General features: G+C 44.2%; 1 protein-coding gene across 2 annotated transcripts in view; it reads left to right on the top strand.

Annotated features, from left to right (window-relative positions):
- Positions 1 to 26,811, top strand: part of kansl1b (KAT8 regulatory NSL complex subunit 1b) — a 171,820-nt gene that overhangs the window by 18,285 nt on the left and 126,724 nt on the right. For both annotated transcript variants that reach the window (XM_080213835.1, XM_080213836.1), the window contains exon 2: positions 200 to 1,592. In XM_080213835.1, the coding sequence (XP_080069961.1) occupies positions 274 to 1,592 (1,319 nt within the window). In that variant the 5' untranslated portion in view covers positions 200 to 273. The remainder of the gene's footprint in view (positions 1 to 199; positions 1,593 to 26,811) is intronic.

Raw genomic sequence — 26,811 nt, forward strand, 5'->3', positions numbered from 1 at the left:
ATTCAGTTCTGTTTGCACTAAATGTTTGAATTGTTGTGCAACTTGAAATAATCGTTATCAACAAATATGAACTGAAAACTAGAAATTTTGCTTGAACCTAATTCAAGATAATGTGAATAAAGATGAATGGTTAATATTGGAGGAGATGTCTCAGTGGTTTGTGATTTAAGTTGTAAATGTTGTTTTGTTTTTCTTTCAGGCTAGCAGTTGGAGGAGGGAGTGGAGCTGGCCTCTGTGGTTGGAGAGGCCAGTGTGTCTGCGTCCCAGCGCTGCATGGCTGCGATGGCGCCCGCTCTCACAGAAGCGGCAACTGAAGCTCATCATAGGTTCAAACTGGCGACACCATCCTCCTCCCTCTCTCCATCAGGCGCAACAGACAGTGACAATAGCAAGTCCCTTAACAACAATACCAAACGGAAAGCCTTCGCAGACGACCACGGTCTGGATTTCCGGAACAGCTCCAGGAACGAAGATCGCTGCAAGTTGGTACCCCCGTACCGCTGCCTTGATGCAGCATCCCGTCCACCTCTTCCCCCAGAATCGGTGAAACTACAAGGATCTTTCAGCAAACACGCTGTCATTAAGTCTCATACCATCCTGTCCCATTCGTTACTAGACACTGGTGTGATTAGGGCAGAGCTGGTTGGTGGACAACCAGCCTTGGAATTTTCTCCTGGCCTTTTGAAAACAATGAGTACAAGTAGTAGCCAACCTTCACGGCCTTCTCCCCCACAACCACCAGTGAATGGCTTGGCCAAGAAGTCTGCTATTAATATACGTTCAGATTTTGACCTGAATAGCGCAGAGATTGCAGAAAAGGCCATTGCTGCAGTGCTGCCACACTTTGGGTCCAAGCAAGTGGAAAATTCTGGCAAATTGGCATCCAACAGTAATACAACAAAAAGGGAAGTGACAGGAGAACCAAGTACCTTGGAAGAACTGAGCACTATCACTGAGGATTTATCCAAATCTGAGGCTGGCAGGCAGAGGGAGTTTGGAGAAAATGGTATTGTTAAGACTGGGGCTTTGCCTTTGACAAAAGGCTCTGCTAGTGGAGTTTCTGAAAATACTGATGAATGTAAGTCTTCTGTTTCAAAGACAAACACCATTGGCATTCGGGATACAGAGCTTCACAGTAGGACGCTGCTGGCTCGGACCAGGCAAAGTGAAATTGAAAGAAGGGCTTGCAGACTACGGAAACGACTAGAAGTTGTTCAGGCAAAGCAGGTAGAGCGTCATGTTCAGCAACAATTGGGAGGATTTGTGGAGAAAACTGTACCCAAGCTTCCACATTTGGACTGTCTGAAACGCCAGGATGGGTCATTGCGAAATCCACATTTGGTTTTTGCTTGCAAATCGGATTCTGCCTCATCAAAATGGTGTGAAAGTGCTTCAGAAACATTGGCAAATTTCTTCAAGAGCAGTTCAGCGTCTAAAGGGCTTGAAAAATTTATTTCAAGCTCTGACTCAAAGCTACGATTCAGCGAGAATGCCTTTGATTCAGATGTTACAGAGAGCAGTTCTGGTGGAGAATCTGACATTGAAGAGGAATCGTTTACCAAAGGTGATCCGGAGCAATATCACATACCAATGTGAGTATAGACTGAAATATTTTGACATGAGAGATCTTTGCAGGAGTCAAACTGGAAAATATACTTAAAATATTTCTTTTTACTTTTCAAACTATTGGTGTTCTGGTCCACTATGAATTTGAATTTTGAATGTTGTATTTGTATAACTGGTGGAGTTTCTAAAGGCTGAGTTAAAGCTGGGAGTCAGGGATAAGCTTCATTTTCAAAAATACAAAATCAGTAGAAAAGAATGAGCAGTGGATGACTTCAAGGATGGTAACCAGTATGATTGCTTAATCTGGTTGGGTAATCTATTTCATGCAGTAGCATTGTATAGATCCCCAGTGGGAAACTACATATTTTGACATCCAAGGATTTGCAGACTGTATGGCAGTAAAATGAGAAGATTTCCTTCACACATGCCAGCTACCTGGTGGTTGGCCTGTATTGTACAAAAAATCAGAAAAACTTATTTTTATATTACATCTTAAACATAATAAAATATCCAAAGGTGCAAAATTACTCTGACTCACAGAAGGTAATATTATAGCTGATTACCAAAAGCTTGGTCAGAGATGTGTTTGAGGAAGAAGATCTAAAGTCAAAGAAAAATATGGAGCGTCCATGAAGGGGATTTTTGAGCTGGGGGTCCAGGCAGCTGGAGGCACCATCATCTGGTGGACTGATGAAAATCAGGGGTTCCCAAGAAGCCAGAATGACATGAGTACAGTTATTTCAGTGGCTGTGACCTATTGTATTAGTTGGATGCGGTCATTTTAACTTTGTCACATGTCTGAGTGACCTGTGCCCCAGCTGTAGCTGATTGTGACTCCAGATTGTGTTTGCACCCATTTGTGTCTCTGTCCCAAAAGGTGTGATATAACTGTCTTGATTTGACATTCCATAATAAACAATATTGTGAACTAGCTAAAGCCAGCATCCTGAATTAGAGTTGGTATTGTTGAGTTACTTGAGTGTGAGCAACAGGTTATGCTTCATTTGTTTCAACAGTTTTCATTGACACGACAATTACAGTTGAGAAAGTGGCAGTTCTTTCAGGATAATGGTTGGTTGGCATCAGTCAAACTTTGTTTCACAGATACATTTGTTTCAAAGGGACTAACATTCAATAAAAGCCCAGGACCTGATGGCCTGTGAGCTCTGACTTTGGAAGAGGGAGATACAGAGACAGTGGATGCTTAATTTCACAAACAGGGGGAAAGTGATGGTATAGTAGCGTTGTCACTGGACTAGTAACCCAAAGACCTAGAGTAATGATCCGGAGAATGAGATTCACATGGTGGAATTCAAATTCAATAAAAATCTTGAATTAATGATCACGAAAATATTGTCAATGGTTGTGATAAAAGAGAAGGAAATTGGCCATCCTTACCTGGTCTGGCCTACATGTGACTGCAGGCCCATAGCCATGTGGTTGATGTTTGTCATCTGAAATGGCCAGTAACACATTTAGTTGTATTCAACCACTACGAAGAAAACACAAAGGAATGAAACTGGTTGGACAACTCTATCGATTTGGGCACCAGAAATGTCATAATTAGCCCTGTTGAACATGTCTTGTCCACCATACAAGCATCTGGGAGCCTTTGGGGTTCGCTGAAACATAGACAAGCATCTGGGAGGTTATGGGGTTCATTGAAACATAGACAAAGAAACTTGCTGATTACCATTTCACCACCCTCCGTGATGAGGGAAACCACCACATTGGTGCAAAAGATAAGGCTGAAGCATTTGCAACAGTCTTCAGTCAGAAATGCTGAGGGCCAGAGGTCACAGCATCACAGATGCCAGTCTTGAGCCAGTTCTATTCACTTCGCATGATATCATGAAATGGCTGAAGCACTGGATCCTGCAAAAATCACAGGACTTGACAATATTCCTGTGATAGCACTGAAGACCTGTGCTCCAAAACTTGCTGTGCCCTGAACCAGGCTACTCCAGTATGACTGCAAACACTGGTGTATACCCGGCAATATGAAAAAATCACCAGGTATGACCTCCACACCCAGCAGGGCAAATTCAACATGGCCACTTACACCCCATCAGTGTATTCTCAGTCATCAATAAAGTGATGGAACGGCTCATCGCTCCTGATCATAAGGAAAATGATCATCAAAAGTGGTATCAAGTGGTACTCACTAACTCGGTAATAACTTGCTCACTGTTGCTCAGTTTTGGCTCCTGATCTCATTGCAATTTTCACTCAGATGTGAATATGAGTTGAATTCCAGAAATTTCTGCCCTTGACATCAAGGCAGCATGTGCTGATAGCACAATGTTCAGTACCATTCAGAATGATACAGATACTGAATCAGTTACCATCCAAACACAGCAAGACCTCGACAAAGTTCAGGCTTGGGCTGAAGTGGCAATTAACATTTCTGCCACATGAATGCCAGGCAATAACCATCTTCAACATGAGAGAATCTAACCATTGCTTCATGACATTCATTGGCATTACCATTGCTGAATCTCCTGTGAGCAACATCTTGGAGGGTTACCATTGACCAGAAACATGAACTGACTAGCCATATAAATAGGTTAGAGGCTAGGAATCCTGCAGTGAGGAACTCTCCTCCTGTCACCCCAAATCCTGTTGTCCATCTGCAGGTGTCAGTCAGGAATGTGATGGCATACATTCCTTGGATAAATGCAGCTCCAACACTCAGCTTGATACCATCCAGGAAAAAGCTTGACTGGCAACCCATCCACAAACATTCACTTCTTGCATCAATGACACTTGTGAAAGCTGTGTGTACCATTCCAAAGAGGCACTGCAGGATAGTACCTTCCAAACCATGACTGCTGCCATCTAGGACAAGGGCAGAGCACACGTGGGAGCACCACAGCCTGATTCCACTTGAAACCACACCTCTTACTCATTCCTTCATAGTTGTTGGGTTACAATCTTGCAACTCCCTTACAATTCTATGGCTGTACTTACACCACAGGCACTGAAGCCGTTCAAGAAGGCTGCTCACCACTACCTTCTACAGGTCAGTTAGAGATGGTAAATAAATGCTGGCTTAACCAGTGATGCCTATAGCCCTGAAATGGATTTTTTAAAAAAGTCAGCGTGCTTTTGGAGTTTTACAGCACAGAAAGAGGCCCTTCAGCTTCTTGTGTCTGCACAGGTCATCGAGCACACATCTATTCTAATCCCATTTTCTCGCATTTGAAATGTCATAGCATACAAGGCTACGGATCAAATGCTCATTTAAATGCTTGCGTGTTGAGGGCTCTCGCGCCTATCACCATTTCACACAGTGAATTCCAGATTCCCACAAAGTAAGTTATGTTTGACTAATTGGGACTTTTTGAAGAAGTATTAGTGCTCATGGAATTAAGTGTTAGTGTGATTGAGGATTGGTTGATGGACAGGAAGTAGAGACTAAGGATAAGTGGGGCATTTTCAAGTTGGCAGGCTGCAGAAAAGGTGTTGCCAGGATCAGTGCTTGGGTCTCCACTGTTTATCGATATCAGTAGCTTGTACAGAGTCAGCTACCTGCGTTTGCTGACCATACGTAATGTCAGGTAGCTTTGAGGAGACCACAGATCTAGACGCTGTAAATGAGTGGACAAAAAGATGGCAGATGGAGTGCAGTGTGGGGAAGTTTGATATTCACTGTGACAATAAGAATAGAAAAGCAGAATATATTTTAAAAGGCATGAAACTTGTAAATGTTGATTTTCGGAGGGACTTGGATATTCTTGTACAAGAAACACGAAATTAGTATGCCAATTAAGCAAGTAATTAGGAAGGCAGATGGCATGTTGGCCTTAGTTGCAAGAAGATTGGAGTATAAGAATAAGAAATTTAGCTAAAATGATACAGAGCTTTGAGACTGCACCTAGAATATGTGTGCAGTTTTGGTCACTATTTCAGGAAGAAATGATAGAATTGGAGTTGGTGTAGCGAATGAGAGCATTGCCCTATGATGAGGGGCTTGAGTAAATTGGACCATTTTTCTCAAGTTCAGAAAAATGAGGGCTTATCTTAAGACACTAGATTATTTGCTGTGACTGTGGAATTGAGAATATGGAGCATATTCTTGGGTATTAGGGGTTGATTATCTGGGACTGAGATGAGAAATGTCTTCACTTAATTGTGAGTCTTTGAAGTTTCATACTCAACAGGTTGCAGAAGATCCATTATTGAATACATTCAGAGCTGAGGCAGGCAGATTTTGAGTGTGAATCAAGGAATATGTGGAACAGATGTGAAGGTGGAGTTAAGGCTGATGCTGAGCCATGATTGTATTGAATGCTAGAGTAGGCTCAACAGGATGCACGGTCCATTCCTGTGAGAAACGGTCAGATACTCACTTTATGATTCCCCCCCTTGAATCAAATACACGGATGAGTTCAGCTAACTGTCGGTTTATTCGATCTTGCAAGAAAGGGTGCCGTCCCGTGGGTACACACACCTTGCTTTACACAATCTTAGTTTATATACATTTTTCCTAGATAACAATAGGACAGCCCTCCTTTCTTTATTGGGTACCACTCCTTAATCTCTTTACTGAGTGATCTCCTCCCTTGTTGACATCCCATTAACTCTAATCCAATCACCCCTTTTAAGGCTTAAATCGTTTTACCTCTCATCAATTCAGCTAACTCTTTTTCATTGTCCCGTAAATTGCTTACCCATTTATTTTATATGGTGTAAATCTCTTTTAGGCTATGCTGAAGACCCCGAGCGCCTGCCAGTCTCATGTTTTTTTTCTTCTTTTTCTGCGTGTTTCATCATCTGCTGGTCTTAGCGTTTAACCCCTCAGGTTACACTAACGGTTCTGTCATGGTTTCCGCCCCAGATGGCTTGACTCAAAAATTACACTACCGCTACCATCCCTCACAATCCCCCCTGTTTTTCTTACGCTTTGTAATTTTTGACATTCTTCTGGTGTTCCAGGCGTTCCAGCAGGTCGAGGGCCTGTTCATCCAGAGTTTTATCGCCTAAGAGGCTTATCCTCTCTTCCGTCTCTAAATTCATATTTATCACTTTTCCATTCAGGACATCCCCCCTAGTCAGGGCTGTTTCGATTAGCCGCTGAGCCAACCCCCGAACACAAGGGATGATACAACACCCTAGGGCGGCCAATACCCCTGCCGTTACCATGAAAGAGACAAGGACGGACATTACTACTCCTTTCCATTTGCCGAACCAAGCTTCCAACCACCTAGTGAGATCTAGGTCTGTACCCGAGTTCTCAGCTAGTTCATTAGCTAGGGTCGTTAGCCCTTCGAGGGCTCGGGTAATTGACCCATCGGGAGCTGTGTTATTTGGGATAAAGGTGCAGCATTCAGTTCCTATCATGACGCATACCCCCCCTTTCTCTGCTAGAATCATGTCCAGGGCTAGCCTGTTTTCCCAGGCCATTCTGCTGGTTGCGTCCAATTGTTCCGCTATCCCGCTTATCGCATTTCGGGTATAATTAACAAACCTCTGTTGATTATAATAGATATAGTTGATCCAATCTACATTCTTGTTGACAGTCACCCACCAGAACAGGGATTCAAATCCTGCTGCTATCTGGCTCCTGGCTTTGTACTCATCAGGGACCCCCCTAGGGACCCCTATGGCGTCCAGATATATTCGTTCATCAAAAGAACCCGGGAGGCTCCTTTTCCCTCGTTCTTTTCCACGGGGTCCCTGATGTTCAAATGCCAGGGTAAAGGGTACGGCCAATTGGATAAGTGCACAAGTGCCCTTCCATTTCTGAGGTAAAATGGGTCTCAAAGTCCTCCCTCCACAGTACCACCATAGATCAGCTCTAGGTACCTGGATTTGGGAGTAGTTTCCTCCCTCGGTGGTGTCGCTGACTTCCTTAACTGTTCCACACCTATCGAAGCTTCCCACTTCCCTGTCCAATCCATCCCCAGTCCGGGTGATACAGGTGTGATGTATCCCCGTTACTCCGGAAAAAGTGGGGGGGTTGAGACGCCCTGTTCAGTTTGATTGGGGGAAATGTCAGGCTCAAGGAGCGACAAGTGGGGTCTCCCCAAGCCTCTCTGTTTTGATACAGTTTCACCATACACTCCATTTCAGCTGGTTCTTTATCCCATCCCAGCGGGAATGGGACCACCTGGGGAGTTGGCCGGCTACTGGTGCACGCATAACAGTTACCTTTTCCGACACTTTGTACCGTATATTTGACCCATTCTATCCAGGTGTTCGCTTCCCTGAATCCCGTTTCTATTTCAATGGTCTCTCTTAAATCCTTTACCTCCACTACCCTGACTTCTCCCGAGACTCCCCGGCTAGGGGCGGAGGAGTTCCTGGTTTCGGCATTTTTGACTGTAACCCGCACACAACACAGGGCTGCCCCCACCCTCCCTGTGTGTTCCTTGATCTTGACCCCAAAAACTTGTCCGTCGAGGCCCTCTGTCCCACCGTCGTCTGACTTTTTTATGGTGAGGTAGAGAGGGTTACATTGGTTTAGCTTACAGTCTCTGGGAAAGATCTTCCGTGGAACCAGTGATACTTTCTCGCGAATCCTTAACTTAACGTCTTCATTTAACCCCCCTACTTGACAAGATTCTACTTTCCCCTGTTCATTTTTAGTACACTTTGGGTTCTTATCGAAGACAAGTAATTCTATTTCCCTCCCCTGGTATCTCTTCTGCCCCGTAAGGTCGTCTTTGCAGGGTACCATTCGACAGAGGTCGATCTCAATTACCTGTGCCTGGGGTGATTGGATTATAGTAAGGGAGTACACTTGGGCCGCCTGCCCAGCACCTATGCCCCCATAGAGTAAACATATTATTAGTAACATCCCGCTATTGCCGTATATTGCCCAAATTGACATATCAAAAATCAAGTCCAATCAGTTCTTCGCGGTGTGGTGGCCAGGAGTAGGCACTTCTGCTGGTTCTGGCACCGGTCCTTTCACTCGAGTGTAATGCGTCCAGCCTTTCTCAGCCGTGCGGATAGCCGTTTCCGTGGTCAGAAGTACTAAGTAAGGACCATCCCAGATCGGTTCTAAAGTCCGGAGTTTCCAGTTCTTGATTAGGACCCAATGCCCTGGCTTGATGGTGTGTATCGCAAACTCGAGAGGTGGTGTCTGTGCCAGGAGTCCCTGTTGGCGTAAATGAGATAGAGCAGACCCCAGGACCTCAACATATTTATGCACAAATACATCGCGGGACTCGAATGTGGGGAGTTCCCCTTTTGGCCCATTAAAGGGGAGACCGAACATTATTTCGTATGGGGACACCCCCAAGTCCCGCCGTGGCTGCGTTCGTATTTGCAGCAAGGCAAGGGGAAGGCACTTGGTCCAGGGCAACCCGGTCTCTGTCCTGAGTTTTGTCAGCTGTTTTTTAATAGTCTGATTCATTCTTTCCACCTTGCCCGAGGACGGGGGATGCCAAGGGGTGTGGAAATCCCAGCTTACCCCCACTGCCCGCACTATGTTCTGTAGGACAGTGGACGTAAACTGGCTCCCCTGGTCTGAATCGATGGCCCGGGGGAGTCCGTATCGTGGGATAATTTGTTCGAGAAGGACCTTGCTAACCTGTGTCGCCGAGGCTATGGCGGTTGGGTACGCCTCAACCCACCCTGTCAAGTGGTCCACTATTACCAAAAGATATTTCAGGCGCCCTATGGGGGGGAGTTCGGTATAATCCACTTGGATATACTCGAAGGGCCTATAGGCTGGGCTTCTCCCTCCTTGCTTCGTATTCTGTCTCAGTCCTTTTTTATTTATCTTCCGACAAATTACACAATCTTTCGTGACTTGCTTAGCCACAGTGTATAAACCGGGATGTGCGTACTGACGCAGAAATGCATCGCACATCGCCTGTGTCCCCCAGTGTCCTCCCCGATGGAGATGACTAATTATGTCTCTGGTCATCGGTCGGTTTAATAGTTGTCGACCATCGGGTAATGTCCATTTCCCTCTTTCATCTTTCTGACCCCCAAGTGATTTTAGCTCGGCTTCTTCCTTTTTGCTAAATGCTGGTGTTTCTATTACTTCAGACACTTGGGGCACCCAGACCAAGCAGTCCACTATCTCCTCCTCCGTCCCTGCCAATTTTGCTTGTTCGTCCGCCAACTGGTTCCCCTTTGTCTCTATCCCATTGTCTCTCTGGTGTCCTTTTACATGGACCACAGCAATTTCCCGTGGCCCCAGCAGGTCTTTTAATATTTTAGTAACCAATTCCTCATGTATCAATTCTTTTCCCCTACTATTTATCATTCCCCTTTCCTTCCAAATTTTTCCAAAAGTGTGTACCACCCCGAACACATACTTGGAGTCGGTGTAGATGGTCCCTATCAATCCCTCTAAGCCCTTGAGAGCCCGGTGTAGAGCATATAATTCACATGTCTGGGCAGACCAGACATTAGGCAGTCGCCCCCTTTCTACCAAATTCCAGCCAGCTTCACTAATGATCGCGTATCCATTATGCCTTTTTCCGTTTACCACCCGGGAGGATCCATCTATATACCATCGCTTTCCAGTGTGAAGAGGGGAGTCCCTTAGATCCTCCCTTACCTTACTCTGGAGATCTATTATGTCCGAACAGCAATGTTCGAGTCCCTCGCCTTCTTCCCCCTTCCAGAGGAATTCAGCTGGGTTCTGACAGGAATTGACCTCTATCTTAAGATCGTCCCGATCTAGCAAAATGGCCTCATACTTCAAGATTCTTGAGTCCGTCAGCCATCTCCCAGCCCTCTGATTTAAAATAGTCCTAACCTGGTGGGGGGTAATGACCGTCAAGGGTGCCCCAAATGTCAGCTTCCTACTTTCTTCCACCAATTTGGCCGTGGCAGCCACCGCCTGGACACATTCTGGCCAGCCTCGGGAAACTGGGTCCAGTATCTTTGATAAGAATGCCACTGGCTTCCTTTTTCCCCCCCAATCTTGGGTTAAAACTCCGAGGGCGGTTCCCTGTTTGGCATTTACAAAGAGTCTGAATGCCTTACTGAAATCTGGCAAGCTCAAGACTGGCGCGGTCATCAATTTCTGTTTCAGGGTCTCAATTAGTTCCTCCTCTTTCTCGTCCCACTGGATTTTGTTAGGAGCCCCCTCTACAAGTTTTAGGTACAGACCCTTGGTTAGGGGGGCATAGTCGTCTATCCATAATCGGCAATAACCTAAGAGTCCCAAAAACATTCGTAGCTCTCTCTTAGTTCCCGGGAGTCCCAGTTCAACTATTCCCCTCACCCTTTCCGGACTTATTCTCTTCTGTCCCTGGCTTATCAAGTGTCCCAGATACTTAACCTCTCTTTCTGCATATTGGAGCTTCTTCTGGCTCACCCTTAGTCCCTGTCCTGCCAAATAATTCAGAAGGGTATTTGTTCCCGCTACGACCTCCGCTTCTGTGGGTCCGGACAACAGGAGGTCATCCACATACTGTATGAGTTTTAGGGCTGGGGAAAGGATCAGTCCCTCTAATACCTGCTCTAAAATCTGACCAAACAAATTTGGCGATTCAGTGAACCCCTGGGGAAGCACTGTCCAGCGGTATTGCTGCTTCCCGCCCGTGTCAGGGTCCTCCCACTCGAAGGCGAATAAGTCTCTACTGGCCTCGTCCAACGGGCAGGCCCAGAAGGCGTCCTTTAAATCCACTACACTGAACCATTCATGTTCTGGGAGTATCCGCCCCAGTATAGTGTATGGGTTCGGCACCACCGGGTGTCGTACCTGTACAATCTTATTGATTTCCCTCAAGTCTTGGACCATTCTGTAACTGCCGTCAGACTTTCGGACTGGCAAAATGGGAGAGTTATATCTCGACATACATGGTTCCACCAGCCCATCACTTATCAGGTCTTTCATCACTTCTTTCAGGCCCTGTCTCCCTTCCCGGGAGATAGGATACTGACGTATCTTGACAGAGGGGCTCTGGGGCTTAAGATCAATTTTTACAGGCTGAATCGAGAGTCGCCCTCTGTTTCCCTTGGCCGTCCATACTCTAGAGTCTATACCCGTGAGTCGGTCCTCGCTAAGGTATGACATAGTTACCACCAGGTCTTCGTCGTCCCCTACATTTATTCGGAGCCCGAAGCGGATTATCAGGTCCCGCCCCAACAGACCATAGGGGAGATGAGGGAGGTGGAGGAGCTCTGCTAAAAGCTCCTCTTCCTCCCATTGTAGTACCTGTGGTTCAAATAGTTTCGCCCTAAATACCCCTCCCTTTACTCCTGATATGTTCAACATTTTAGTTTGGTAATTGGCTCCTGTAGGATAGATTGGGATTGAGGATCTGCCTGCCCCCGTGTCGACTAAAAATGTAACATCCTCCTTTTGTGGACCCACCTTTAAATTTACCAGGGGTTCTTGGTAGGTCCTTTTTCCGATTCTCCCCTGACCCCTCTAATCAACCTCACATTCCATTTCATAAATCCCTTCTCGTTCCTTCTTAAATTCAGGACACTCTCTTTTGAAGTGTCCCGGTTTCCCACAGTGGTAACACCCGGCCGCCCGGGGCCGGTCACCACCGTAAAATTCTCCTCGTCCTCTACCTCGGCCCCTCCTGGCCCCCCCTTCCTTCCAACCTCCCCTTGACCTTCCCCTACCTACTGTATATCCTTCATCCGTTATCCCGGTGGACTTACATACTTCCCTAACGGCTGCCACCATCATCTTTGCCTTCTGCTTTTCCTTTACAACCTCTCTCTGCACAAAGACCTTCTGCGCTTCCCGCAATAATTCCGCCATGTCCTTCCCACTCCAATCCTCAATCTTTTGTAGTTTTCTCTGGATATCTGGCCAGGATTTCGTTACAAAATTAATTTTTAGCATTCCCTTTCCAATTTCATCATCAGGATCGATTCCTGAATATTTGCGGACAGACTCCCTCAGTCTGTCTAAGAACGTGCTGGGTGATTCATCTTTTCCTTGCCTAATATCAAATGCTTTTGCCACATTCTGCTGCTTGGGGACACATGTCTGGATCCCCCGAATTATAAGATTCCGGAGATCCGACATGTTTGTCCGCCCTTCCTGGGTATTATGATTCCAATTTGGATCCTCAAGAGGGTATTTTTGATCTCCCCTGAGTTGTCCTTGCTGTTGGTGATCCCTATCCCAAATTTCCATGGCCCTATTTCGGATCATAACTCCTTCATCATAGTTGAATAATATGCTCATTATGGCCCGGAGTTCCCCCCAAGTATACATGCTTGGACCCAGGAATTGGTCAAGTTGTGTCGCTACCGCGACAGGGTCCTCTAGGAGAGGGGGCAACTCCTTCCTAAGTTGTCGGATGTCTGCCGAGTTAAGAGGCACCACCACGAACCCTGTCTCTCTTTGTCCGAAGGGAACCTCCCTGAGAGGGTGCATTTCCACCTCGGGCGCTGAAGCCCCATTATTCTGCTGTTGTTCCAGGGACTGTTTTATTACCAACCTCTTGGACCTTCGCAGACCCTCAACTGGGGGTCCGCCTCCTGTGCCGTTCTCAAGATTTATGAGATCTTCCCCTCGGGGCCCTTGGGCCCCATTATTATTTGGTTGATATGCAGGGGGTACATTTGGTACAGGAGGGGGTGGCGGCGGGAGGTTGTCAAGAGGGTCCCATTGCCCCGGTCTGCTCTGTGGGATCATTGGATACAGGGAGACTGGCTGTGGCGATCTACTCATCGCGCCCACCCAACAGGCAGCGTACTTACTTTCCTCGGGGTTAAAGGGTTGTTTACTATTAACATATAAATTTAATATCTGACAGACCCAATCCTCATCCGATCCATATTTTGGCCACAATACAGATGGTTTCCGGATTGGTTCCTTCGTCCACACAAAACAACAATATTTTATCATAACCTTCTTTTTTAAGTCCTTAGTCTTTCGGTCCCCATCCCAATTTTCTAACTGTATCCCCAGAGGACTGTCGGGGGGTATTCCCTTTTCATCATTATTATTTCCCGGTTTCCCATCCTTACTCTTGGACGGTTTACCTCCCATGGTTAGTCTTCAGTTGTCGTCTTGGACACAAGTTAATTTATTTGTGCCCTCAGATCAAACTGTCATAACCATAAAGTCGTCAAGGAAGAAAATGACTCTCACCCTTAATCAGCCGAATTCCCGGGAGAGAAATTTCTTACCTTGATCCGTGCACGGAGTTGTCCGACTTCTTCCAATGATGTGTATACCCCCTCACAGATTTCAGTCACAGTCCTAGCAGTCCTAGTGTATAGAAGTCATCCGTGTGATTTCCAGGGTCCAGAATTATCTCAACTGAGTGGTTTCAGATTCCCCTCCTCCCAGACCAAAACGACGTTTTTACGTGTAAATATACACTAGACGCGTCTTATTCCATCGATTTGGTCTAGTCGAGGGAAACCCCCGTTATAATTCCAGATCCCGGACGAGCCCCCAATTGTGAGAAACGGTCAGATACTCACTTTATGATTCCCCCCCTTGAATCAAATACACGGATGAGTTCAGCTAACTGTCGGTTTATTCGATCTTGCAAGAAAGGGTGCCGTCCCGTGGGTACACACACCTTGCTTTACACAATCTTAGTTTATATACATTTTTCCTAGATAACAATAGGACAGCCCTCCTTTCTTTATTGGGTACCACTCCTTAATCTCTTTACTGAGTGATCTCCTCCCTTGTTGACATCCCATTAACTCTAATCCAATCACCCCTTTTAAGGCTTAAATCGTTTTACCTCTCATCAATTCAGCTAACTCTTTTTCATTGTCCCGTAAATTGCTTACCCATTTATTTTATATGGTGTAAATCTCTTTTAGGCTATGCTGAAGACCCCGAGCGCCTGCCAGTCTCATGTTTTTTTTCTTCTTTTTCTGCGTGTTTCATCATCTGCTGGTCTTAGCGTTTAACCCCTCAGGTTACACTAACGGTTCTGTCATGGTTTCCGCCCCAGATGGCTTGACTCAAAAATTACACTACCGCTACCATCCCTCACATTCCTAATATGTTAAAACTGAACCAGCATCTCGTGGGCTTTGTACGCCACTTCAGGTTTGATCTTGATGCATGCTGATTTAGTCTTGTTTCAGCCAAAGTAGTTCATTTGGTTTCAGTCTTCCTTTAGTTAGAGGGTTAAAAATGGACAAGGTTCCCTACACTGACAGCTATTCAGAATCTAATGGAACTATGCTGCTGGGAATGCCAAAGGAGGACTAGCTCAATCTCCTCAATTTGATGGGCAATAACCTATTAATACTTAGTGCTGAAAAATGCTTTTGTGTTTAAGTTGTTGGAGAGCTGCAGCTGTCACATAGGCAGCCATATTCTTGCATTCGTCACCGTTTTTAGGAATGGTGCAACAACTGGAGGTGGAAAAATCTGAAAGCAATGTACTATCATTGGGTTGCAATCCTGAAATTCCTTACCAGACAACGTTGTGCACCTTCAATACAGACTGCAATCATTTAAGAAGACCCCACCACCTGAAGGGCAACTATAGATGGGCAATAAATGCTGATGATGTCAGTGACGCCTGTGCCCCAAGAAATCTTTCCAAATTCTAGTGCGTTAGTGTCATGGGTTATAGTTTGTTGCACAGAGATGTGAAAAGTGGACAGACTGGTGATGGGTACAGGCAGAGTTTTTTGCAAATCAGTGTAATGCAACCTGATATGGAAATCTTTTGAAGTTCTCACTTTCACAGTCACCTCGTTGCACTGTTAATGTAAGCCTATTTGCGACGATAATAAACTTCTGATCATGAGGGCATTATACCTTGTACAAAATTGCTTTCTGTTAGTGGACATATTCTCATTCCAGTGAAGCTCTTCTCATGGGTATCTTCAAGTTTATTAAAGATAGGTTTCTAAAAATGCCAACATGTTTGGGAGTTGTCAGGAAGTGATGACTGTACATGGATATTATTTGTGTTTTCGGACTTGGGCTACGAATTGCTGGGATGTGACTGCACGATCTAGGGAATGAAGAGCCAAGGACACCTTGGGTGTCTTGGTACATTTACAGAGCTGTCTACTGATACACATGCTGTTCCTCAGACAGGCAGTTCACTGTTTTTATTTACGGACTTGAAGTAAAGCCCCCAATTTTCGAGGACCGTCTAATTGTGAAAATGGTTGTTTGTGTTTGGTAGGAGGGGAAGTTAGAGTAGAATCAATGCAATAATTTGAGCATTCCATTTTTATGCATCCTGTCATGTCAAGGCACTTTGGAGCTTAACAAAGGAATAGACCATTTAACTCCTTGAGCCTCTTCTGCCATTACAAGAGATCACACTGATCTCAGTTGCTGTTGTCCCATGTGCCTTAATATCTGTAATCTCAGATGTAAAATTTAGCATGGTTCAGAGACGTTTATACTGCAGAAGGAGGCCATTTGCCCCATCATGCCTACGCCGATCCAAAAAAAATCTGAATGTTGTCAGTGACGCCCATGTCCGAGGAATTATTTTCCAAATTAACATGGCCTCTAGTACGTTAGTGTCATGGGTTACAGTTTGTTACACAGAGGTGTGAACAGTGGCCAAGTGGACGGACTGGTGATGGGTATTACAGGCACAGGTTTTGTGGCCATTTTCCAGTGTTTAGCCATAGCCCTGAGGTTAAGGCAGTGCAAGTGAACATCTAAACATTTCTTAAATGTTACAAGAGTTTCTGACTTAACAGCCCTTTCAGGCAGTGAGTTCCAGACTCCTAACATCCTCTGGGTGAAAAAGCTTCTCCTCAACTCCTCTCTCAGCCTTGTTCCCCCCCCCCCCCCCCCCCCCCCCCCCCCGCCCCCCCGGTTATTGTCCCCTCAATAAATGGAACATAATGCCTTCCTTTCCACTATATTTATGCCCCTTGTTATCTTTTACAGTTTCATTAGGCCCCCTCTGTACCTTGGCTGCTACATAGCTCAGACCCTCCACCACAGGCAGCACTACCTGGTAAATCTCTTAAGTATCCTCTCCAGTCCAGTCACATTTTCTGTAATATGATCACCCAGACTGCACGCAGTACGCTAGCTGTGGTCACACCAGTGTTTTATGCAATTCCAGTACAATCATTCTGCTGTTGTATTTTATGCGTCAGTTAATAAAGACAAGTAGCTCATATGCTGCCTTAACTATCTCATTTACCTGCCCTGCCACCTTCAGGGATCTGAGGATGTGCACTTCAAGATCCCTGTGATATTTAGCACATTGCAAATCTCACCATTCATAATGTAATTAATCCTTTGCCTTGTTGGCCCTCCCCAGGTGCGTTATCTCACACTTTTCGGGGTTGAATTCTATTTGCCACTACTGTGACCATCTGACCAGTCCGTTGATCTCTTCTTGCAGTCTATGGCTATCCTCGCTATTTACCACACTACCAATTTTTGTCATCTGCGAGCTTCTTGATCATATTCCCGATATTTAAGTCTAAATTATGAATGTACACCACAAATCAAGATCCTCTATGCGCAGATCGACAAGAGATGGGTAAGATCCTAAATGACTCTTTCTCATCAGTATTTACTGCTGAGAAAGGCATGGATGTTGGGGAAATAAATAGTGATGTCTTGAGGAATGTACATGTTGCAGAGAAGGAGGTGCTGGAAGTTTTAATGCACATTGAGGTAGATAAATCCCTGGGACCTGATGAAGTTTATCCCAGGATGTTGAAGGAGGCTGGGGAGGAAATGCAGGTCCCCTAGCAGAGATATTTGTATCATCAACAGCAACAGATGAGGTGTCTGAAGATTGGAGGGTGGTAAATGTTGTGCTTTTGTTTAAGAAGGGCTGCAGGGAAAAGCCTGGGAGCTACAGGCTGGTGAGCCAACATCTGTAGTCGGTAAGATGTTCGAAGATATTTTGAGAGACAGGGTCTACAAGCATTGAGAGAGGCAAGGATTGATGAGAGACAGTCAGCATTTCTTTGAGTGGAAAATCATGTCTCTCAAATTTGACTTAATGGAGCTAAGAACAGTGCATTGATATTGCCCACGTGGATTTTAGCAAGGCTTTTGACAAGGTACCACATGGTTGTTGCATAAGATTAAATCTCACAGGATCAAGGGTGAGGTAGCCAAATGTGCTTGATGATAGAAGACGTAAGGTGATTGTTTTTCAAACTAGAGGTCTGTGACCAGTGGTGTGCTGGGTCCACTGTTACTTGTCATTTATGTTAATGATTTGGATGAAAACTTTGCAGATGACACCAAAATTGGTGACACAGTGAACAGTGAAAAAGGTTATCTTGGATTGCAACAGAACCTTGATCAATTGGGCCAGTGGGCTGATGAATGGCAGAGGGAGTTTAATTTAGATAAATGCGAGAAGGCATTTGGCTTGCTTGGTTTCATTGGTCAGAACATTGAATAAGGAGTTGGGATGTCTTATTGAAGTTGTACAAGACATTGGTAAGGCCACACATGGAATACAGGATATTAAACGAGAAAGAGTGCGGAAAATATTTACTAGGACACAACCGGGACTTGATGGTTTGAGCTCTAAGGAGAGGCTGGATATACTGGGCCTTTTTTCTCTGGAGCGTAGGAGGCTGAGGAGTGATCTTATAGAGATCTAGGAAAATGTAAAACTAGAGGGCATAGGTCTAAGGGGAGAGATACAAAAGGGCCCAAGCAGGCAATTTTTTGATAAATGTCTGGAACGAGCTGCCAAAGATGGTGGTAGAGGCGGATACAATTTTGTTTTCTGAAAAGCATTTAGACAGTTACATAGGTAAAATGGGTTCAGAGGCTTATGGGCCAAACATGGGCAGTTGGGACCAGTTTAATGTTAAAAAGTGGGTGGCATGGACATGTTGAGCCGGAGGGCATGTTTCCATGCTATAAACCTCTTTGACTATAATCTGTACCACTCTGGGTCCCATCTTCCTCTAAACACAATGCTTAGTCAAACTCCTATTTCCAAGTTTTCTCTCCCTGTTCTTTCCTTCTTTTACTGAAGATGGCAGGCTATTTCTATGGGACATCACCATTGTGTTTGATACCCTTCCACATGTTCCAGCAATGTTGTTGGATAGTGACTAACCGTGGTGGGGGGGGGTAGGAATGCTGAGGTCAACAGTAGTCTCTCTCCTGCTTTCCTTTCTGTTTATGCCACTGACCCCCATTGGTGGCTGACTTCACATGGATCGAACCTGGATCCTTTTTTGAGCTATGAGGCTGATTGCATGTTCCTGAGCGACAAATCCAATGAACTGTTTAACATGGGGCTATAGGTTGATTTGCTTTGCCAGGGAGGTAGTGGAAGTAGATATGATAGTGACTTTTAATGGGTGTCTTGACAAATACGTGAATAAGAGGGATCTGGTCCTCTGAAAAGTAGGGGGTTTAAGTTCAGACAGGCATGGTTGGTGCAGATTTGGAGGGCAGAAGGGCCTGTTCCTGTGCTGTAATTTTCTTTGTTCTCTTTGTGTGACTTCAAAAACCAAGTTAATTTTATTTAATGAGAATGTGGAATCTGCACAGAGCTGCTCAGAGAGATGGGTGGTTGGACTGTTTTTTCTACTTCACAATGTTCGATTGTTGCAAATAAATATAAAAGCTTTCTGCTGAAAGGTGCAAATCTGTTGGAGTATTTGCTTTTGAGATCACTGATTTATTTTGTACTGACTCTTGCAGATTATCCCAAGATGTGTGGGTTAGGTTGATTGGCCATGCTAAGAAATTGCCCCTAAGTATCCAGGGATGTGTAAATTAGAGGGATTAGTGGGTATAATATGTAGGGATATGGGGGTAGGGCCGGGGTGGGATTATGTTTGGTGCAGACTTGATGGGCCAAAGGGCCTCTTTCTGCACTGTAGGGTTCTATGATCTATGATTATCCATGGTGTTTTACTTCACTAAGCACTGATTTCCTCCCTCAATATGGTTCTAAGATAGCATGGTGGTTAGCATTGCTGTCTCACAGTGCTCGGGACCTGGGTTTGATTCCTGGCTTGGGCCACTGTCTGTGTGGAGTTTACATGTTCTCCCCGTGTCTGCGTGGGTTTCATCCATGTGCTCCGGTTTCCTTCTATGATCCAAAGATGTGTAGGTTAGGTGGATTGGGCATGCTAAATTGACTCTGTCAGGGGGACTAGCTAGGGTAAATGCATGGGGTTATGGGGATAGGACCTGAGTGGGATTGTGGTTGGTGCAGACTGAATGGGCTGAATGGTGGCCTCCTGCACAGTAGGATTCTATGAAGCTGGATTTGACTGTGACAGGAGGGCAATTGGAAACTGATATACATTGATCAGATTGAATACTGAGGGAGCAAAACAACTTCTCATCTGTTTCATCTTTTTTAATCAGTAATGAAAATATTAGTCCGAAAAGAAATATTTTTTCTCAATATTTAATGGAATCTTTCAAACTTCCCAAGCCTCTCCTTGGCAGCAATAACGTCCAGCTTGTGAAACCAAATTCCTCATTAAGCTGCCATTATAATTTGTAGTTAGTCCTATTTGGACACACTCTTGATAACGCCTTGAATTTCATCAAAAAAATTACAGAAATTGATTGCTTTAGACAGCTGTTGCAGAATTTAAAACACAACCATAGTGAGCACCCACCATCCACTTAGAATAGTGTTTACTCATGATGCTGACTTTGCAAATTTCTTTATATTTCAAGTACAAGTCAGACTTTGTCAAATGAAAGCCTCACTTCATTTTTGGATAGAATGTCAAGGCATACTGGCCTGTGTCTGGGCCCCCATTTTGAACTTGGGAAATGATTGACATTGATTTGCGCCCTGGAATATAATTTTTCGCTTTCTAATTGTTTGGTGACATCATGTGAATACGTATTTCGTGCGGGTTAGGTGCATTGACCATACTCCCTCAGTGTACTTGAACGTGGGTCGGAGTATGGCGACTAGAGTATTTTCACAGTAACTTCATTGCAGTATTAATATGACACTAACAAATAAACTTAAAACCTGAAAAGACTTCATTTTTCAAAAGAGCATGGCCATCTTCAGATGTGGGGTAACTCATTTTTGGTGGGTTGGACATTTTTTTGGTGGGAACATAATTTTTCTGTTGCTGAGAGGGGGAACCAGCTGTACAGACTGAACCATAAGGAAGGGTAGGAAGGAAGTATTAAAATAGGACAACGTGCCTGAATGTGAACATGTGTGTAAATTTTCAGAAACTTGGTATGTTGCTGCGGAAGGTAGGCAGGGGTATGTGTAGTCGTGATCACTGGTTAAATTGTGCATTTGGGTGGGTGCTGTTCTGAAAGGTGATTGCCCCCCCATCTGCAGTAGTTTTGAATCTAATAAACCAGTGATGTTTTATGTATGTCTTGAATTACTATACTTCACTATTCTGAGAGAGAATTTCGTGCATAAATGGCTGCTCTTTGTTCTGTGGATACACTAAATCATTGGATTCCTGGCATGCTTTAACTGAAATTTAGCATGTTCAACGAACCTATTTTTCTCTCAGCAGCATAATGCCTAAAGACAAGAACTGCAACAAGAAAAATGGAAAGGCAATTTATAAATGCAAGTCTTCCTTTGAGATGGGAGGCAATTGTGAGTCAGGAGCCAGTGAAATATATTACAGTAAGAGTTGAGGCACAGGCGTGTGGTGGATGTTCCATTTCTGGACGAATAAATAGCATTAAATGGATCAAGTGCACAAGACTTTGCTCAATTTAAAATCTTGCATAAAATTTTCAGTGTTTGTATGGTTTGTGCTCAATGCTGACAGAATTTTGATTTGTAAATAACTCCATTATCAATACTATAGCTACAAGAGCAGGTCAAAGCTGGGAATTCTGTATGGAGTAACCTCATCTGCTGACTTCCCAAAATCTGTTCACCATCTACAAGGCACAACTTAGCAGTGTGATGGAGTATGGTTTAGTTGGTAGTTCTATTAATGTATAAATGATTAAACATTATCTATAACTTAAAAGCTATTCATCACGTATTAAATGTATTCAATCTTAGTCAAAGATTCATGATTAATGAACAAGCCTGATTTCAATTGTGTGCCCCACAGAGATTGGGTAGGACCATTCATGCAACCCACTCACTAGCCTAGGTTGTCTATCACTGAGAAAGCACACTTCAATCCAGGGACCAATCTAGTGAATCTTTGCTGTGTGCCTCCCATGCAAAAGTATTTTCCCCAACCTTCAACAATGGAAACACAAGCTTTGAACACTCTTTAAGGTTTGGTCCCGGCAAGTCCTTACAATTACATCAAGACCTCCTTGTTCTTTTACTTTTGTCCCTTTGCAATAAAGGCCAATATACCATTTGTCTTCCAAATTGCTTTCCACCTATCTTTGTATCTTCAGAAGTCTTGCTCATTAAATGTTGAGGGATTTAATCTGACAGTGGGGGAGTAGGTGATGGAGAGATGGAGGTACATTTTGTCAACGTACATGTGGAAGTTGATTGCTTCTGTGTCTGTTGCGAAGCGCTAAATTCGGGGAAGGAGTGCTGAGATGGTGATTGAGAATCCTGGGAACTAACTTTTGGTGAGGGAATAATGAGTAGTGGAATTTATTTTTAAATGTGTCAGTTAATGTAGTGATGCTTTAGATTCTGTGCTGTCTAAAATTTGCGAAACTACTTCACAGTTGAAACACCCATCTTGAGTTCCAGAACAGCAGCATGCAACCAGATTAGTGATGAATTCACAGCAGGAATAGTATCATTGGTTATAACACAGAGGGGGCCTTTGATCCATGTTCATGCTAGCTCACTGTAAATGCAACTCTGACACCTTTGCCTGTGGTCTTGCAATTTTTTTCTCTTCGGATAACTATCTTGTACCTATTGGAAAACTGAAATTGAATCTGCCTCAACCACACTCTCAGGCAGTGTATTCCAGATCCTTACCTCTTGCTGTTGGAGGAAAAGAAATCCCCACGTCACCTTTGGTTCTTTTCTTATTCATCCAAAGTCGGTGTGCTCCAGTTTTTATGGATGTGGGCATGGCTGGCGAGGCCAGCTTATCACTAACTACTGCTTCAAATGTGAACCTCTGCAGTCCGTGTGGCATGAGAGCCCGGAACATCACCCAAGCACAATGCAACGCCATCCATGCTGTCAAGACCAACTGCAACATTGTCATCAAACTAGCAGACAAAGGAGGATGACAGTTCGTCATACTGAAGAGAACGGATTACTGCAAAGAAGTGTACCGACAGCTGAGCAAGGAGGAACATTACAGACTGCTACCCGTAGATCTGACCAAAGAACCCACCTGCCAACTCTACACTCTGATGAAGACCTTTGATCCGGATCTTCAGAGGACCCTCTGTGCTCTCATCCCACATACTCCCCGTGTTGGAGATCTCTACTGCCTCCTGAAGATACATACGACAAACACACCTGGCCGTCCCATCATATCGGGCAGTGGAACCCTGTGTGAGAACCTCTCCTGCTACGTCAAAGGCATCCTGAAATCTGTTATACAAAGAACCCCTAGCTTTTGTCACGACAGTACGGATTTTCTACAGAAACTCAGTGCACATGGAGCAGTTGAACCAGGAGCACTCCTCGTCACAATGGATGCCTCGGCACTCTGCACCATCATCCCCCATAATGATGGCATTGCTGCAACTACCTCAGTACTCAACAGTGACAACTGCCAATCTCCAGATGCAATTTTACAACTCATCCGCTTCATTCTGGACCACAATATCTTCACCTTCAACAATCAGTTCTTCATCCAGATACGCGGAACAGCCATGGGGACCAAATTCTCACCTCAATATGCCAATATCTTCATGCACAAGTTCGAACAAGACCTCTTCACCGCACAGGACCTTCACCCGCTGCTATACATCAGTGTTCACCATGAGTCCAAAGGAAAAGAATGTCAATCACAAACAACTGTATGGTGACATCAGCAAGTTCCATCCCACCATCAGACTCACCGTGGACTACTTTCCAGAATTGGTTGCATTCTTGAACACACACACCTCCATCAAGGACAGTAACCTCAGCAGTTCACTCTACCGCAAGCCCAAGTTGTGAGATTTCTTACTGTGTAGATACACCCACAGAGCGAGTTGCAGAATTTTGGCCCTTTGCCAATGGGAGCAATTTCTTTCTTTCTACTTAGTCCCAACTCCCATGATTTTGAATACCTCCAAGTCTTTGCTCAACCTCCTCCTTATAGGGAGTACAAAGAACAAAATCAGCCCGGGAAACAGGCCCTTCGGCCCAACGAGCCCGCGCCGCCATCTCAACACCACCAGTCCACCTCTCTACCCACAACCCCTGTCTAATGTTTTATGGCCATCGAGATTGAAGGAAACTGATTTAGGGACAATTTATTCCTGCCAGTCAGCCTAACAGCACATCTTTGGGGTGTGGGAGGAAACCGGAGCACCCGGAGAAAAACCACGCAAGCACAGGGAGAATGCGCAAACTCCCACAGACACCGGCCCAAATCCATGTGTCTGCACAGCAATCAGCGATAGTCAGTGAGCTGTCGTCTTGCCTAGTATCTTGTCCAGTTTAGGCACACACTAACGACATGAAGCACTAGGCCAATCTCGAACAACCAAGAGCAGCCCCAGTACGACCCATCGCCTGTATGCCCCTCGTTGGACACAAGGTGGACTTAAAACCTGTGAATGAAAAGAGAAAAAACATTATCATACTGTACCCATTTACATTACCAAATATAGCGCATCTTCTCTCAAATTTCCTCATCCCTGGAACTGTTCTCGGATCTTTTCTGTATGCTCTCTGATGCCTTTACATCCTTCATAAAATGCGGTGCCCAGAATTGTATACAATATTCCAGTTTAGACTAAACCGGTGTTGTATGAAAACTCCCCATAATCTCTTTGCATTAGTACGTAGAAAATAGGAATAGAAGTAGACCATTCAGCATTTTGAGCCTGCTGTACCATTTATTATGATCATGGCTGATCATTTAACTCAATAACTTATTTCCACTTTTCCTCATATCCTCTGATAGTTTTTGGGGCAAAAGCGATACCTAATTCCTTCTTGAAAACATGGTGTCTTGACTTCAACTGCTTTCTGTGATCAAGAGAGAATTCCACAGGCTCAGCACTCCGGCTGAAGAAATTTCTCTTCAGTCCTAAATGGTTTATTCCATATTCTTAGATTGTGACATCTGGTTCTGGACCATGTGCACACACGTGCGCAGTTCCTCCAAAAAAACAATCGTTCACCACAACTCTCATTTTTGTTACTCATCAATTTCATCTTTAAGATGCCACATTTCTTTTATCTCCTGGGCTTCACATTTGCTGGTCAGCCTGTTCTGGGGCATTTCATCAAGTGCCTTCTGGAAGTCCATGTACCCTGCATCAACCCTGTTATCCTTATAAAGCCTCTTAACCTCATCAACCCTTTGTTATTTCATCAAAAAATTCAGTCAAGCTAGTTAAGCAAGTTTTGCTTTTTACAAAGACTGACTTGCTTTCCTTAACTTAAATGTATCCATGTGATTTGATTTTTGCCTCAGATTATCAGTTCTAAAAGCTTTTCATGACTGAGGCTAAACTAATTGGTTTTCAGTTGCTGGGCTAATCCTTGCATCCTTTTCTGAACAAAGGTTTAACAATACCCATGAGAAATAAATATGGAGTATCTAAAGCTAGAGTACCGTGGATGACTAAGAATATTGAGAAAATAACAAAGAAAAGAAGAGGCATATAATGCATGCCAGAATAATAATAGCAATTGAAATCAGGCAGAGTATCTCAATTGCAGATTGAGGCTGGAATGAGGAAGGAATGGCAGGCTGTGCTAAAAGAAATAGTAAAATGTTATTCAAACATATTAATGGCGGAAGATCAGTGAAGGGTAGAGAGAGGGCCATAAGGGACAAGCAGGGTAAACTGCTTACTGATGCAGAGGTATTAAATGAGTACTTCTGTCTTTGCCAAGACTGTGGCCCAGTTGAAAATGTGGGTGTTGAGCAATTGAGCAATATAATGATAGATAAAGAAGAGGTGCGAAAAAGGCTGACAACATTCCAGGTTGAGAAGTTGTCAAACCTGGATGAATGCACCCTGGATTGCTGAGAGAGGTAAAGGAGCAAATTATCGGACCATTGGCAGACATTTTCCAGGCCTGTTTGAATTTGTCCTGGGGAACTGGATGATTGCAAATGTGATGCCATTGATTAAGAAATGGGCATAAAATAACTCAGGAAACTACAGAGTTGTCAGCTTGACATCAATAGTGGGAAAACTGATGGAGGCCAGAATATAGGATAAAGTAAGTATACACTTAGAAAAATAAGTCAATTCTAGACTATCTAACTTGGCTTTGTCAAGGATAGGTCATGCCTGACAAATTTTAACTGAGTTCTTTAATGACATGCCACAGGCAGTGGACTTTGACAAAGCATTTGATATGGTGCCGCATGACAGGCTGGTTAGCAAATGAGAAATGTTTGGGATTGATGCGTCCTTGGCAGCATGGATTAAAAGTTATTAAGAGTTAAGAAACGGTGGGTATGTATATAGATGGACATTTCTCAGACTGGAGACAAGTTGAAAGTGGTGTTCCCTAGGGATCACTTTCTGGACCCACCCTCCCCCTTTTCTGATTTATATAAACTATTTACAGATGAGGGAAAAATCTCTCAATTTACGGACGATTCTAAGTTAGGGAGAATAGTAAATTGCGAGGATGACACTGAGCGACTTCAGAGAGACAAATTGGCCAAATGGGTTGACACCTGGCAGGCAAATTTCAGTGAGAGTAATGCATTTTGCTCAAATCAACATGAGACAATCCAGGTTCGATGACACAACTTTTGAGGGGAGTACAGGGGCAGAGGGACCTTGTGCATCATTCTCTGAAGATGGTCAGGCAAGTTGAAACAGTTAAGACTAATAGGGTCCTTGGGTTTATAAATAGAGACATGAACTATAAAAGCAAGGAAATGATGCCAGTCTTTGACAAAACATTAGTCGGACGACATTTAGCATATCAACAACATTGTGTTTGGTTCTGGGCACCTTATGGATGTTAAAGACCTTGAGAGTGCCAAGGAGATTTACTAGAATGATACAAGTGAAGAATTTTGGATGCCTGGCAAGATTAGAAAAATTGGGACTATTCTCCTTTGGCATAGAGAAGATTAAGAGGTGATCTTATTGAGATGTTCAAAACTATGAACAATTTTGACAGGGTAAAGAAGCATATTCTGTTTCCAGTCATTGACAGATCACTGACTAGGGATCATAATTTCAAAACATTCAGCAAGAGAGCTTGAAATGAGATGAGGAGAAACTTCTTTACTCAAGAGTTGTTGGGATTTGGAATGTGCTACCTGGGACAATGGTGGATGTGGATTACATAAGTGCTTGCAAAAAAAAGTATA

This window comes from Carcharhinus amblyrhynchos, chromosome 27 (assembly GCF_965287045.1).
Source record: "Carcharhinus amblyrhynchos chromosome 27, sCarAmb.v2.hapA, whole genome shotgun sequence".
Lineage (NCBI taxonomy): Eukaryota > Metazoa > Chordata > Chondrichthyes > Carcharhiniformes > Carcharhinidae > Carcharhinus > Carcharhinus amblyrhynchos.